General features: G+C 37.5%; 1 protein-coding gene across 3 annotated transcripts; it reads left to right on the plus strand.

Moving 5' to 3' along the window:
• The first annotated feature begins 1,629 nt into the window (after positions 1–1,629).
• Positions 1,630–6,577, plus strand: LOC111799300 (methyl-CpG-binding domain-containing protein 2-like). Of its 3 annotated transcripts, none has more exons than XM_023682805.1 (6): positions 1,630–1,858; positions 2,001–2,064; positions 3,613–4,267; positions 5,812–5,865; positions 5,978–6,132; positions 6,220–6,577. In XM_023682805.1, exons 3-6 carry the CDS (start codon positions 3,672–3,674, stop codon positions 6,429–6,431), a joined length of 1,017 nt encoding a protein of 338 aa, XP_023538573.1. In that variant the 5' UTR covers positions 1,630–1,858; positions 2,001–2,064; positions 3,613–3,671; the 3' UTR covers positions 6,432–6,577. The 3 variants fall into 3 exon arrangements, with proteins under 3 accessions (XP_023538573.1, XP_023538574.1, XP_023538572.1); XM_023682806.1 differs by lacking the exon at positions 2,001–2,064 and adding an exon at positions 3,476–3,510; XM_023682804.1 differs by lacking the exon at positions 2,001–2,064 and having other exon boundaries at positions 1,631–1,858.
• The last annotated feature ends 8,474 nt before the right edge of the window (positions 6,578–15,051 follow it).

Consider the following 15,051-nt stretch of genomic DNA (forward strand, 5'->3'; position numbering starts at 1 on the left):
CCGAAATGACTCGTGTTGCACGTAAGAAAGATCTTAAGGGTTTTGTAACGGCTTATGTCCAGGATTCTGATCCAGATTTAGCACCTGATGGTCTCGGCATACTCTCACACACGTTCATCCTAGGAAAATTCGTATGAGATCACCCAATATAGAATTGCGTCAAGCATAGCACGCTTAAACATAAGAACGCTTAACCATGAAGTTTTTATGTTTAGGTCATCGAAGAAAGGTGTACCTTGTTGGTATAAGTATGACTTTCAATTCTTTTACGTGTTTCTTAATCATCATATCTTCAGGATCGTTTTTATTTAAATGTGGTTTTGGTTTATTTATATACCTCTTTTTTACTCGGGTGTCATAGGTTTTAACTCCAACAAAATTGAACCATACGGTTTATATGGAAAACTGTTTTCGATTAAATTTGGAATCCTCCTAAGTCTCCAAAAAATTACTCAACATTAACTCGTTATGTATTGCCAACAGCCTCACGGTTTTAAAACGTGTCTACTAAGGAGAGCTTTCCACACGCTTATAAGGAATGCGAACAATCCACTCTTCTTGGAGGCCCAATGTTTACGCTGACACATCGTCTAGTGTCGGGCTCTGATACCATTTGTAATAGTCCAAGTCCACAATTAGCACATATTGTCTGTTTTGGCCCGTTACATATCGTCGCGCCTCACAGTTTTAAAAAGCGTGTCTACTAATGAGAACTTTCCACCCCTTATAAGGAATGTGAACAATCCACTATTCTTGGAGGCCCAATGTTCATGCTGACACACCGTCCAGTGTCTTGCTCTGATACCATTTGTAACAGCCCAAACCCACCATTAGCAAATATTATCTGTTTTGGCCCGTTACGTATCGTCGTTAGCCTCACAATTTTAAAACGTGTCTACTAAGGAGAGCTTTCCACACCCTTGTAAGGAATGTGAACAATCCACTCTTCTTAGAGGCCCAATGTTCACACTGACACATCATCTGGTGTCTAGTTCTGATATCATTTGTAACAGTCTAAGCCCACCATTAGCACATATTGTCTGTTTAGGCCCGTTACGTATCGCCATCGGCCTCATAGTTTTAAAACGTGTCTACTAAGGAGAGCTTTCCACACCCTTATAAGAAATGTGAACAATCCACTCTTTTTGGAGGCCCAATGTTCATGCTGACACACCATCCGATGTCTTGACTCTTATACCATTTGTAACAGCCCAAGCCCACTTGTCTGTTTTGGCCCGTTACGTATAGCCGTCAGCCTCACAATTTTAAAAACGTTTACTACACCCTTATAAACAATGCTTCGTTTCCATCTCCAACCGATGTGAGATCTCACTGTAACTATCTCATATTTGAAGTTAGATAACAATCAAATCATCACGTTAAGGTTAAGTTACATACTATTTAGAATCGTTTTACAAACTTCAACGCTAGTTCAAAAGGTGCCTCGAGAGGGAGGTAGAATAGTCGAAACTAGTCCATTCAAACATGCCTAAGTAAATTAGACACCACAAATCATTTTAAATTAAAATGGCTAAATCATCACCTAATATCCAAACCATAAACAATTAAACGACAATAATCCAAATAATTAAAAATATTGTATTGTTTTTATGTTGTTTTGGACCATTCCCATTTCCAGATTCCATCAACGAATCATCCCTCTTTCTCCTTCTCCTTCTCCTCAACGTCCATCTCCAAATTCTTTCCACTCTTTTTCTTTTCTCTCTTCCCGAGGCCTTACCTTCATTTCAACATCAAAACTCCCACACCCTCTTCGATTTTCTTCCATTCTTCCCCATTTCCTCCAAATCATTGTACTTCATCTCTGTTCTCTTCGTCGCCTCTGATTATAATCCATGTAATATCTCTTTCTCCTCTGTTTTTTCTGTTGTTTGATTGTGTTTCTATTATCGTATCGGCTGTTTGTTTGGTGGGTTTTTTTAGTCAATTTGTGAATGATTTGTGGGTTTGAAGGTTTTGATGGATTGGATGATATTTAGGGTCGATTGTGGAACTGGGTTTGTGGTATGGGTTTCGATCGAGATAAGAACACAATGATCTTAGGTGAGTGGAGTGTAAATCTTTTGTGATTCTTGATTATGAAGCTGGAGGGAAATAATGGGTTTGTGTTTTCCTCTTCCATGGAGGTTGATCTTGCTGTTTGGTTCTGTTTTTCGTTGTGGGATTTTATGTTTCTGGATGATTTTGTTGGCTTTCTGTATTGGGGTTTGAGTTTTGTTCGTTGTTGTGCTCGATGATCTCTTTTTTCTGTGTTCATGGAGAGAGTATTGCTATATGGAGTATTTGTTTATGGCAAGGACATGCAGAATCTTTGGTTGCTTGTGATCTCGTGCATGATCATTGTGTTTTTCTTTGATGAAACCCTACGTTTTCATTGAGAGAAGTGTAAGAATAGAAGCAACAACAGTAAGATCGCACATTGGTTGGAGAGGAGAACGAAATACTCTTTATAAGGGTGTGGAAACCTCTCCCTAGTAGACGCGTTTTAGAAACCTTGAGGGGAAGCTTGTAAGGGATAGTCCGAAGAGGACAATATCTGCTTGCGGTGGGCTTGGGCTCTTACATGGTATTAGAGCCAGACAATGGGCGATGTGCCTGCGAGGAGGCTGAGCACCGAAGGAGGTGGACATGAGGCGATGTGTCAGCGAGGAGGTTGAGCCCCGAAGGGGCTGGACATGAGACGATGTGCCAGCAAGGTACTGGGCCCTGAACGGGGTGGATTGTAGATCCCACATCGGTTGGGGAAGAGAATGAAGCACCCTTTATAATGGTGTGGAAACCTCTCCCTAGCAAGCGAGGAGGTTGAGCCTCAAATGTGGTGGATATGAGACGATGTGTCAGCAAGGAGGCTGAGCTCCGAAGAAGGGTGGACATGAGATGATGTGCTAGCAAGGACGCTGGGCCCCGAAGGGGGTAGGTTGTGAGATCCCACATCAGTTGGGGAAGAGAACGAAACACCCTTTATAAGGGTGTGGAAACCTCTCTCTAACAAGCGAGGAGGCTGAGCTTCGAAGGGGGTGGACATGAGGCGATGTGTCAGCGAGGAGGCTAAGCCCTGAAGAAGGGTGGACATGAGGCGATGTGCTAGCAAGGACGTTGGCCTTGAAGGGGGTAGATTGTGAAATCCCACATCAATTGGGGAAGAGAACGGAACACCCTTTATAAGGGTGTGGAAACCTCTCCTTAGCAAACGCGTTTTAAAAATCTTGAGGGAAAACTCGAAAGGGAAAGCTCAAAGAAGACAATATCTACTAGCGGCGAGTTGCTCAAGACATAGTAAACTTTTATGTTATTTTCTCAACAAAATATATTTTATCCGATTTATAATTTCCACGATGTTGTGTCTTGAGAATAGTTGTAAACTTCGTCTTTCTTGGATGAGCAGAATATTTCTGTCATTGTTTCGAGTTTTGACTTGTAAATACGTGTTTCTCTTATTCTTAAACGTTCGAAGTTGGGATTACGTTTCTACGGAACAATCGAACTAAGGTTTATTCACCCTCTTAGTACTCATTTTCTTTGATCAAATCCAATAAATGTTTCTTTTTGTAATCTCTTAAAAAGATTGTAAACTAAGATTATGTTTCTCAGTCTTCAGCAGGATTTTGGATCATGGAATGATGTGGTTTCAGTGCTGATAAATTACCAATATGGTTGGTGGTGAAGAAAATGACTTGAACGATGCAAGTTTCTCAAACAACAAAGGAACTCCACGCCGAGATGTTGTAGCCGTTTCGTCGTCTTCATCGTCTTTGTCATCGTCTTCATCCGAGAATGAGTTACGCAAGACAAGGAACAAGAATGACCAATCTCAATGTAATGACAACGCGTCTCGTGAACTGATACTATACAACCCTCCTGCAGGTGATGGAGGTGCAAACGAACCCGTATCGCCACCTATTGAGCACCGACGTCCATCATTACTTGGACACCTCACTCCCAAATCTTCCAGAGTTATGCTCTCAGTAGGGGCCTTTACTATCCAGTGTGCTGGCTGTTTTAAATGGAGGCTCATTCCAACAAAGGAAAAGTATGAGGAAATACGTGAACATCTGTTGGAACAACCTTTTTACTGTGAAAATGCTCGTGAGTGGCGGCCTGATATCTCTTGTGATGATCCTGCTGACATTACTCAAGATGGAAGTAGGCTTTGGGCGATTGACAAGCCTAATATAGCACGGCCCCCTCTTGGCTGGCAAAGGCAATTACACATAAGAGGTGAAGGAAGCACCAAGTTTGCTGATGTGTATGTACTTTAAACTCTGTATTATCACTGCTTTTTGTGTGTTTTGTTACCTATTTGTGTCGTTAGTTAGATTTGGACTGCTGTCATCACTCTCGTCGTCTCTGAAATTCATATTCTTNACATTTAGCTTCTTGGAGATGAAAGTTTATTAGAATGTTTTTGTTGTAATGATTTTTGCTGTTCTACGGGAGATGTTTATGGATTTTTGTTTTGAATTATTGTGAGATCTAACATCGGGTAGGGAGGAGAACGAAGCATTCTTTATAAGGGTGTGGAAACCTCTCCCTAACAGACGCGTTTTAAAAACCTTGAGGGGAAGCTTGAAAGGGAATGCTGAAAGAGGACAATATCTGCTAGCGGTGAGCTTGGGCTGTTACAAATGGTATCAGAGGCAAACACCTGGCGATGTGCCGGCGAAGAGGCTGAGCCTTGAAAGGGGGTGGACACGAGGCGGTGTGCCAACAAGGATGCTGGGCCTCGAAGGGGGATGGATTGGGGAGGTCCCACATCGATTGGAAAATGGAACGAGTGCCAGCGAGGATGCTGGGCCTTGAAAATGGGTGGATTTGGGGGTCCCACATTGATTGGAGAATGGAACGAGTGCCAGTGAGGATATTGGGCCCTAAAGGGGGTGGATTGTGAGATCCCACATACGTTGGAGAGGAGAACGAAACACCCTTTATAAGGGTGTGGAAACCTCTCCCTAGCAGAAGCGTTTTAAAAACTTTGAGGGGAATCCCGAAAGGGAAAGTTCAAAGAGGACAATATCTGCTAGCCGTGGGCTTGGGCTGTTATAAATGGTATCAAAGCTAGACACCTGGCGATGTGCAAGGATGTTGAACCCCGAAGGGGGGGACACGAGACAGTGTGNGGGGGGGGGGGGGGACATGAGACGGTTGTGTTAGCAAGGACGCGGGCCTCGAAGGGGGGTGGATTGTGAGATCCCACATCGGTGGGGAGGAGAACGAAACATTTTCTATAAGGGTGTGAAAACCTCTCCCTAGCAATATCTGCTAGCGGTGGGCTTGAGTCGTTATAATTATACTAAAAGTAGCTCCCAGGGATGGCCCCATGGCTATGTTCATGGTCTCTAAGTAACACGTACCTCAACCCCGAGGTCACATGTTCAAATCTTCGAGTGAGCTTAATAGAGAAAATCCCCGATGTCCCCAAAGTCCGGGCCTTAGGGTGGCGCTTACGCTTTCTTAGTAAAAGTCATATGATTAGACATCTATATACAATCATTTTTCCTTTCCTGCCTTCATTTTGCCACAAATCACCATTATCACCATTCCAAAGTTATTTACATTTCCATTGCTGTTATCATAGAGGTCAACGATTCGATTCGATTTGATTCGTTCGTAAAGAGACCGAGTCGTTTTTCTTCTCATTGTTACATTATTTCTTATTCTCTTGCACTCTTTGTTCTTACTGTTAAAACTTAGATAGATAGTCGCTATTCGGTCCAAGCCATGTAAATTTCGAGCATTTAGTTCTCTACCTAAGAGATTCGTGCACCAACAAAACATTTTCATTGTTATCAGGTATTATATTGCACCGTCAGGCAAGAAACTTCGTTCGATGGTCGATATCCAGAAGTAGGTCGTTGTATATCATGCTTCAGATTTTGTTGTCTTAATGTTTATTATCTTTGCTTGATTGACTTTTTGTGAACAATCTGTGGCCATGTCTGTTCATCTTGTTCCATAGATACTTGAGTGAACATCCAGAGTACCAAACAGAAGGTATATCGATGAGACGATTTTCGTTTCAAATCCCGAAGCCTCTGCAGGAAAATTACGTGAGGAAGCGTCGTGCCCATATCAATGCATCATGTGACGGTTCCAAGCTCGAATCGGGCGGAGGTACTCGTTTTCTGTTTGCTCCTTTAGACCCTGCATGACATGTTAAACGATACGAAGCTATAATAGCATATTTTCGGGTTTGAGCAGTGAATCCAATATCGTGCGCTCCCCCGGACGGTTCTACTGCATTACAGCTCGGAAAACCTGGGCTCCCGGAGCTACTGTCAGCTGCACCGGTTAACAATCACGTCGTTCGACCAGCAAAGAAAGTGAAAAGAGCTCTAGCAAAGGAGATGGAGATAAGTTCTCTTGAATTGCTTGAGCTTCCTTCTTTAAAGTTGGATCAATATGAAAAGTAGCATTCCTGTTGTTTTGTTGGCCTATATATATATATATATGAATGTATATTATTATCATATATGAAACCTTATAGGATAATGTTTGGTCTGAAATTTGGCTAGACTTTATGGATTAATTCATACCCTAAAATCTTTAACACGTGAAATAATATCCCGATAATATTTAGGAGTAGAAAGAGAAATATCGGGAAAATAGTTGTAACAGCTCAAGCTCATTGTTAGTAGATATTGTTTACTTTGGCCAGCAAAGCTATGACACCGTTCGGTGTCCACTCTCTTTCAAGGCTTAGTGTCTTCGCTGGCACACTGCCCGGTGTCTGGCTTTAATACCATTTGTAATAGCCAGCCCAGGCTTAGTGTCTTCGCTGGCACAATGCTAGTAGATATGTCCACTCTCCTTCAACCCTAAACCCAAGTCCACTGATAGTAGATATTGTTTTCTTTGGCCAACAAAGCTATGACACTGTTCAGTGTCCACTCCCCTTCAAGGCTTAGTGTCTTCGTTGGCACATTGCTCGGTGTCTGGCTCTAATACTATTTGTAATAGCCCAAGTCCACTGCTAGTAGATATTGTCTTCTTTGAGATTTTCTTTTCGAGCTTCCCTTCAAGGTTTTTTGAAACGTGTCTGCTAGGGAGAGGTTTTCACACCCTTTATCTACACCCTTATAATGAATGCTTTGTTCTTCGTTCTCCTCCTGAATTGATGTGAGATCTCATAATAGTACGATAGAGATTTATATGTCAACCTCTATGAGATGTCGTTGATGGGTTTCAATCAAGCTCTGAACAAGTTTGATGATCACGATTGATGATTGAGCTCCATGAATTTAACAATCTCCTACTCGGAGACTAACGAGCAATATCCATACGATAATAGTTACGTACAGACTTGAGATTAGGGTCTAAGAATTAGGATTCGTTTGTTTTCATTGGTTAGCTAGGATTAAGATTCTTTTATTTTGATAATTCCTAGGTTAACTTTGAGATCCAACATCGGTTGGAGAGGAAAACGTAACATTTTATAAGCGTGTGAAAACCTCCCCCTAATGGACGGAAGCGTTTTAAAACCTTGGAGGAACCCCAAAAGGAAAAGTCCAAAGAGCTTAACGGAACGACACGTCTTAAAATCTTGGAGAAAACCCGAAAGGAAAAGTTCAAAGAAGACAGTATTTGCTCGGTAACTAATGGACCAAAACTTCAACTTTTAAAATTTTAGGGACTAAATTGTAACTTTTCGGCTAAATTTAAAATTTAACATAAACTTATTTTCTTAAAAATGCACAATTTTAGAAAATAAAAATAAATAAAAATCCCCCAACATTTCTCTAATAATTTTGTTTTTTTTAATAACAATTATTAATATTTCCAAAACTTGGCCCAAAATTCATTCACTAAACAATTAAGGCCCAAATCTGTTTACAAATTGGCTTAAAGGCCCATTTTCTGAAGTATAAATTGGGCTTAAAGGTCCAAATATGTTTACAAATTGGGCTTAAAGGCCCATTTTCTGAAGTATAATTTAATTTTCATTTATTAATTACCTAAATTATATTTTAAATATAGGCCTTAAAATTTATATTTTTGAGTTTATTTACAAGTCAATATTAATAATTATTCTTAAAATAAATGATTTTAATAAAATTTAAATATAAATAATTAGTTTAATAATCAAATTAAAAAGTTAATTATAAATGTCATATTTTAAAAATTAAATATAACTAATTTATTTCACTCCTCCCAATTCCTTTATAAACCATTCGAAAACGACTAATAAACAAAAATATTTTTTTTATCAATAAAAAAAATAGGGAAAGGAAACGTTACAACTACACACAAAATACGAACAATTGAAAAAAAAGGTCGAAAAACGAAACGAGGGACTTTCTCTTTATAGGATCTGCTGAGGTATTACTTATAAAACGCTATTATTCATAACAATAATGCAGCAAATAACTCGTACTATACCCTAAAAATTCACATTTTCAATTCCGTAACCAAACGAGTCGCAACCATTATTATATATTATGATATCAATGAAATAAAATAATTTTATTAAAATACTAATAAATGTAGTTTTTTTTTTTCTATTAATTATGTATTAATTTATTATCCTCTTGGTTTCTTTTATTTAGATATCGGAACACTTTCTAGATCCATTCTAATTGTTCGAGTTTTATTTTTTATTTTTAATTCAATCTAAACGAATTTAATAATGAACCCAACTCAACCTAATAATAACTTTGATATGAACCAAAAGACATCAATCATACAATATACTTCAATGAAGATGTGAAGAAAATATTGTTGAAATTATCGAAAGATATTTCAATTCATGTCACATTGAAAAAGAATGAAGTTTCATGTTATAAATTTTGGGTGGATTACAATTTAGAATAATTTAGATTGTATTTCATTAATGAATTTTAAGACTTTTTATTTAATTACATAATGGTTAATTATGGTCATTAAGTATGAATGTTACGAGAGTTTATGCTCAAAGCGGACAATATCATACCTTGTGGAGAGTCGTGTTCATCTAACATGGTATCAGAGCCATGCCCTAAACTTAGTCGTGCCAATAGATTGGTAAATTCTCAAATGTCGAACAAAGGACTCCAAAAGTAAAGGAGTCGAGCCTCTTCGGACGTGCTTTGTTCGAGGGGAGGTGTATCCTCAAATATCTCCAGGTTTTATTTTGAGGCTATATAAAGGTGTATGTTGTATTTGTAAGTAGACCGGGAAAATATAGTAAAAGAAGCATTTGTGCTTTTTCTTTCGCCAATGACTAAGTTTCTTTGCAATTCTATGTAGTTTAGGTTGTATGTAGAATCATTCAAGCTCGACATGATCAATCTTGATTGTGGAGTGATTCAAATCTCAATCAAGTGTTCTTGCATTGAGATATTTGATCAACAAGAATCATTCAAGCTTGACATGATCGATCTTGCTTGTGAAGTGATTCGAATCTCAAACAATGTTCTTNTTTTTTTTTTTTTTTTTTTTTTTTTTTTTTTTTTTTTTTTTTTTTTTTTTTTTTTTTTTTTGGTTTAGTTTAGTTGTTCAGATCATCTATTTATTTATTTATTTATTTTTAAATATTTAATTAAATTTTACAAATATATATTTAATTAAAATTTGCAATTACATACACATTTCTTTGTACAAATCAAATAAAAAAAATTAAAAATTTTAGCATTGGAATCTATAATTAAATATTAATAACAAAAAAGTAAGCTTAAATTATCATATGGAATTATTTTAATAATCGAGTATGGTAGCTAAAAAAAATGTGTGCTACAAGCTAATATTAATTATTCATTTTAGCGTATTAATTTTTAATTATGAAATTGAATCATCGTGTGACACTCGAGTAAAAAAAAGGTACATGAATAAATCGTGACCACTTTGACCCGTTACATACCGTTGTCAGTCTCACAGTTTTAAAGCGTGTCTGCTAGAGAGAAGTTTCCACCCTGTTACGATAAATGATTCGTTCCCCTCTCTAACTGATATGAGGTCTCACAATCTACCCCTTAGGGGCCTAACACCTTCGCTGACACACCGCTCACTATTTAGTTCGGACTCTTATAAGGAATGTTTCGTTCCCTTCTCCCACCGATATGAGGTCGACTCTAAATTGTTAGGACTTAGGAGCTGTCTATCTCTATTTACTTTTGTACTCCAAAATTTTAGAATTTATATAATAACCTAAGTCCACATCTAGCAAATATTATCCACTTTGACCCGTTACGTATGGTTGTCAGCTTCACAATTTTAAAACGTGTCTGTTAAGGAAAGATTTTCCACCCTTAGTAAAAAAAATCAAAGAAAACTAAACACAAAATTTATTANTTTTTTTTTTTTTTTTTTTTTTTTTTTTTTTTTTTTGTCAATTTAAATTTTAGATTTAGCGATAAGGTTGACTCTAAATTATTAGGACTTAAGAGCGGTCTATCTCTATTTAAAAAATAAAAATTAGTAAATCGAATATTACACAAAAGAGTGACTAGGGGTGTACATGGTCCGGGTTATGGTGTGACCTTTAGTCCTAAACTAAACAAAATACTAGCATTGAACTCAGGTGTGAGTGTTCTTAGAGAGGCCGAGGTACCACTCTAGCAAACCTATTAATACAAAAAAGATTCTCAATATAAATTATATATTTTTATTTAGCTCGGGTCAACCCGAAGGTTTTATCCACGAACCCGAAATCAAATCGATTCAGTTTGGGTTCAGAAAAATGAACTCAACCCTACCCAAAATGCTAATTCAACCCAACCCAACCCAACCCTTATAGTTCAGGTTGGATTGGTCCCGGTTGTCAAGTTGAATGTATACCCGTAAAAAGTGAAAGAATAAATTAAAATCTATAAATATAAATAGCTAATTAATTTTAAAATGTAAAAGAACAAAATAATAATTTAAAGGAATATGCTTGATGGCCACGTGTCAGATCTTCCACAAGTCCACGTCAAGCCTATTTGGGAACATAAATTTGTACCTAAACGTCATATTCACCCTGACTTGGATTCCCAATACCTTTGTGGGTCTCATGAATTTATGACAAGACATCCAATCAGCATTCACAAACCACCTGACCAATGAGGTTTCGCCACGTTTATTGGTTAAAAAACATTTAAAAGACAGCATGGCTCCCACTTGGAAGACAGTTGAAACATCTTGCTTTGTTCTTTGCTTCCACTTTTTTAAGTCTTATTTGAAAATTTGGTTTTTAAATTCCATGAATTACCCAAAACCTTAATAATCCCATTTGGGGTTGTTTTTAAATATATATTAACGAGACCATTTTGGGTGGCGTTGCCTTTTATTGAAGGTTCTCGCTGTGAGATCCTACATCGATTGGAGATGAAAACAAAACATTATTTATAAGGGTGTGAAAACCTCTCTCTACATGTTTTAAAAATCCTGATAGTAAGCCCGAAAGGAAAAGCTCAAAGAGGATAGAGTTTGGGCTGTTACAAATGGTATCGGAGCCAGACACTAGGTAGTGTGTTAGCGAGGATGCTGAGACTCGAAGGGGAGTGGACACAGGGCGAGGGGGGTGGATTGTGACATCCTACATCGATTGAAGAGGGAAACATAATATTTTTTTTAAGGGTGTGGAAACCTCTCATCTCTCTATCAAACACGTTTTAAGAACCTTGGGGGAAGCCCGAAATGAAGTTATATACTAGAACTATACTGTATCTTCATATCAAATATATAAAAGAAAGATTTAGAAATCTTATTTTAGATTGAGACATTTCGTAATCTAACTTGATCGAGGCTGTATTGAATGGTTGGATGTAATCTATAACAAGAATTGTAAGAGAACTTGTTCGTGTCTAAATTTACTTCGAAAGCTCCAAAAGGTCATTTCTCTCTCAGAATAGTTCGTAAAACAAGATGAGAAGGCTGGACGTAGCCTATCAAATTTGTAGGTGAAGACTAAACACTTTAGTAACCGTCCAAGCCCACTGTTATCTTCTTTGTATTTTACCTTTCAGGCTTCCCTTTAAGGGTTTTAAAACGCGTTGAAGAGGGTCTAGTCTACTCCAACTAGTGTCTTGCATTGTTCGGTGACTGGTTCTGATACCATTTATAACAGCTCAAGCCCACCACTAACAGATATTGTCCGCTTTGACTCTTTATGTATCGTCATCAGCCTCACAATTTTAAAACACATCTTTTGTAACAGCTCAAGTCCACCGCTAACAGGACAATATCTCCCCTCTCCTTAACAGACGCGTTTCAAAATTATAAGACTGACAGCGATACATAACGGGTCAAAATGAACATCTGTTAAAAGTCGGTGATAAATTGAGTAATGAAATCAGAAATATAATGCATCAAATTGATGCAATCATAAGAATTTGATTGACAATTATATTGTTTATTTAATTTGTGTCACAATTGGACTTTATTAATCAAAGATAATAAATGAGTGAAAATGACAAGACTTCAACCCGCTGGCAGCTCATAAATTTGGTTGTCCCACTTGCCCCAAACTCTATCCTCAAACAATAATTCATTACTTAATCATGTTTTCTAATATATATTTCTAATCTTTACGCAACATATTGACTCGACTATTGAGCTAAGTCGAGCGTAGAAGTATATATGGATTGAGCTAGAAAAATCTTTTGGATGAACTCTAAATATTAGATTGATCGGGTTGCTCACGATTTAAATAGAGTTAATAGCTGAATTTAACTCAACCCTCTATTCTCGGGTTGGACTAGATTAGGTTGTTAGGTTGTCGGGTTATTATTATTTTTAATTATTTAAAATAATCATACTTCGTTGTTGCCACCCGTCCTTGAGTTAAAATTCGAGTCAATAAGGAAGGATTTACACCGGTAAATATTTGAATTATAAAGTTTTGAATTCTATTTTGATATGGAACTTATTACACGATCGAGAGTCAAGAAGTATCATGGGTGAGTATAAAAATACTCAAGTAGCCCCCTACAATCCACCCGCCTTCAGGGCCTAGGATCCTCATTGACACTCGTTTCTTTCTTCAATTGACGTGGAACCCCCTATCAAATCTACCTCCCTTCGGGGCCTAGCATCTTCGTTGACACTCGTTCCTTTTTTCAATTCACGTGGAACCCCCTATCAAATCCACCTCCCTTCGGGGCCCAGCAGTCTCGTTGACACTCGTTCCTTTCTTCAATTGACGTAGAACTCCCCATCAAATCCACCTCCCTTTGGGGCCCAGCATCCTTACTGGCACACCACCTCGTGTCTACCCCACATTCGGGGAACGACCTCCTTACTGGCACACCACCTGGTGTCTGGCTCTTATACCATTTATAACCTCGTGTCTACCCCCCATTCGGGGAACGGCCTCCTCACTGGCACACTACCTGGTGTCTGGCTCTGATACCATTTATAACGGCCCAGGCCCATCGGTAGCAGATATTGTTCTCTTAGGACTTTCCCTTTCGAGCTTTCCCTCAAGATTTTTAAAACGCGTCTGATAGGGAGAGGTTTCCACACACTTATAAAGGGTGTTCTGTTCTCCTCCTCAACCGATGTGGGATCTCACAATAGTTTTCACTCTTAAGAAGCTGACGAGTAGATAATGTGACCATGTCATATGGGATGCAAGGAAATGTCAGGTCGATCAGGTGCTAAATCCAAATTTGAATCCTGATCCAAATCTTGAGCATGGATCGTTATTTTGAGAGATACCTCCCTCAGTAAAATATGGTTTAAGGACGAACCAAGATGGAAAGGAGGAGACATGAATAAACTGAAACCACATTTTCGAATGAGTAAAATATGGTTCAGAGACGAATCAAGGCGAAAGTTGGTGGACATGTGACACTCGAGTAAAGAATGGGTACATGAATGAACTGAAAACACTTCTAAATGAGAGCAATTCTACGGATAAAATGACTAAGAAAAGTTTAAAGAAAATGAAAGTTATTATCTATACTAACAAGGTGTGAACCGTGATTACGAATGAGAAAAATCTTGAGAATAAAATGACTAAAAAAGCCTTGAAGGAAATGAAAGTTACTACCTATACAAAAATGTACTCCTTCCTTTTCGATATTGGGTAAGCTCGTGAAAATGTGAGAGAACAAAACATGTTGGAAAGAGTCTTATTGGTCTGTCAAGATAGTCTTTACTCTCGAGTAGTAGGTAACGTGATCATATCGTAGGAGAATATTGGGGCCATTAGGTATCGAATCCAAATTTCGAATCCCGAACATAGGTCATTACATGTATATTATTTAGTACACATGTTCATCCCAATAAGACTAGCACAACCACTATATTTTGAATCAACTAAAGTGATATTAAGTATCTATGGTGACAGCTAAAATTAGCTAGAGTTGACTTATAATTTTATTCATATTTATTATAATAATAATTGAAATTATTTTAATTACTCAAAAGATATTAATGGGGTATTTTAAGCATATAATAATTACCATCACATGCCATAATACAAAACTATAAGCAAAATATTCTCATAAATCTTTTGTTTATCATCACGTAATCATCATTAGTATCCATAAATTAAAGTAATATCCTTATAATTTCAATCCATGGATAATGTTGAATGATAAATAACTCATTCAAAATTATTATTAAAAATTAAATAATTAATTATGAGATTTTAGAGCATAAACTACGTGTCGTATATTAAAATCTAAGTAGCTAAGACCCGCACCCACTTTTCGACCAAGTAAGATTTCTTAAAAAATGTTCATCAATTTGAAATCCGTCAAACACGTAGATTCACATCTCTTACAACCAACACAGTCTTCTGTTCTTGGAGTGGAGCTGATATGGAATCAACCCAAGGGAAAGTATGGAACGTATTACTTTGATGATCAAGATCAAGAGTAAAGAAAACTCATTTCTAAACTCGTGATTCGAATCACTCCACAAGAGGTTTGATTAATACCACTTGAATGATTTTAGCATGCCAGTTCTAAACACAAGAATTTGCAAAAAAAAAATCTTAGCGGTCAACAAACTTAAAAAATAGAAATTCTATTCTTTTTAATTTCAGAATGTGACGTCTCTGATCAAAGAAAAGAAGCTTATGTGACACATAACTTCCAAATTAAATTGGCTAGTAAAGGAGGAATACCC

The sequence above is a fragment of the Cucurbita pepo genome, chromosome LG07 (assembly GCF_002806865.2).
Source record: "Cucurbita pepo subsp. pepo cultivar mu-cu-16 chromosome LG07, ASM280686v2, whole genome shotgun sequence".
NCBI classification, from domain to species: domain Eukaryota; kingdom Viridiplantae; phylum Streptophyta; class Magnoliopsida; order Cucurbitales; family Cucurbitaceae; genus Cucurbita; species Cucurbita pepo.

Excerpts from the sequence above, each read along its gene's own strand:
- LOC111799300 (XM_023682805.1), top strand. The coding sequence starts at position 3,672 with ATGGTTGGTGGTGAAGAAAATGACTTGAACGATGCAAGTTTCTCAAAC. Across the intron at positions 4,268-5,811 it reads AGCACCAAGTTTGCTGATGT|GTATTATATTGCACCGTCAG; the intron begins GTATGTACTTTA and ends CATTGTTATCAG. Across the intron at positions 5,866-5,977 it reads TCGATGGTCGATATCCAGAA|ATACTTGAGTGAACATCCAG; the intron begins GTAGGTCGTTGT and ends CTTGTTCCATAG.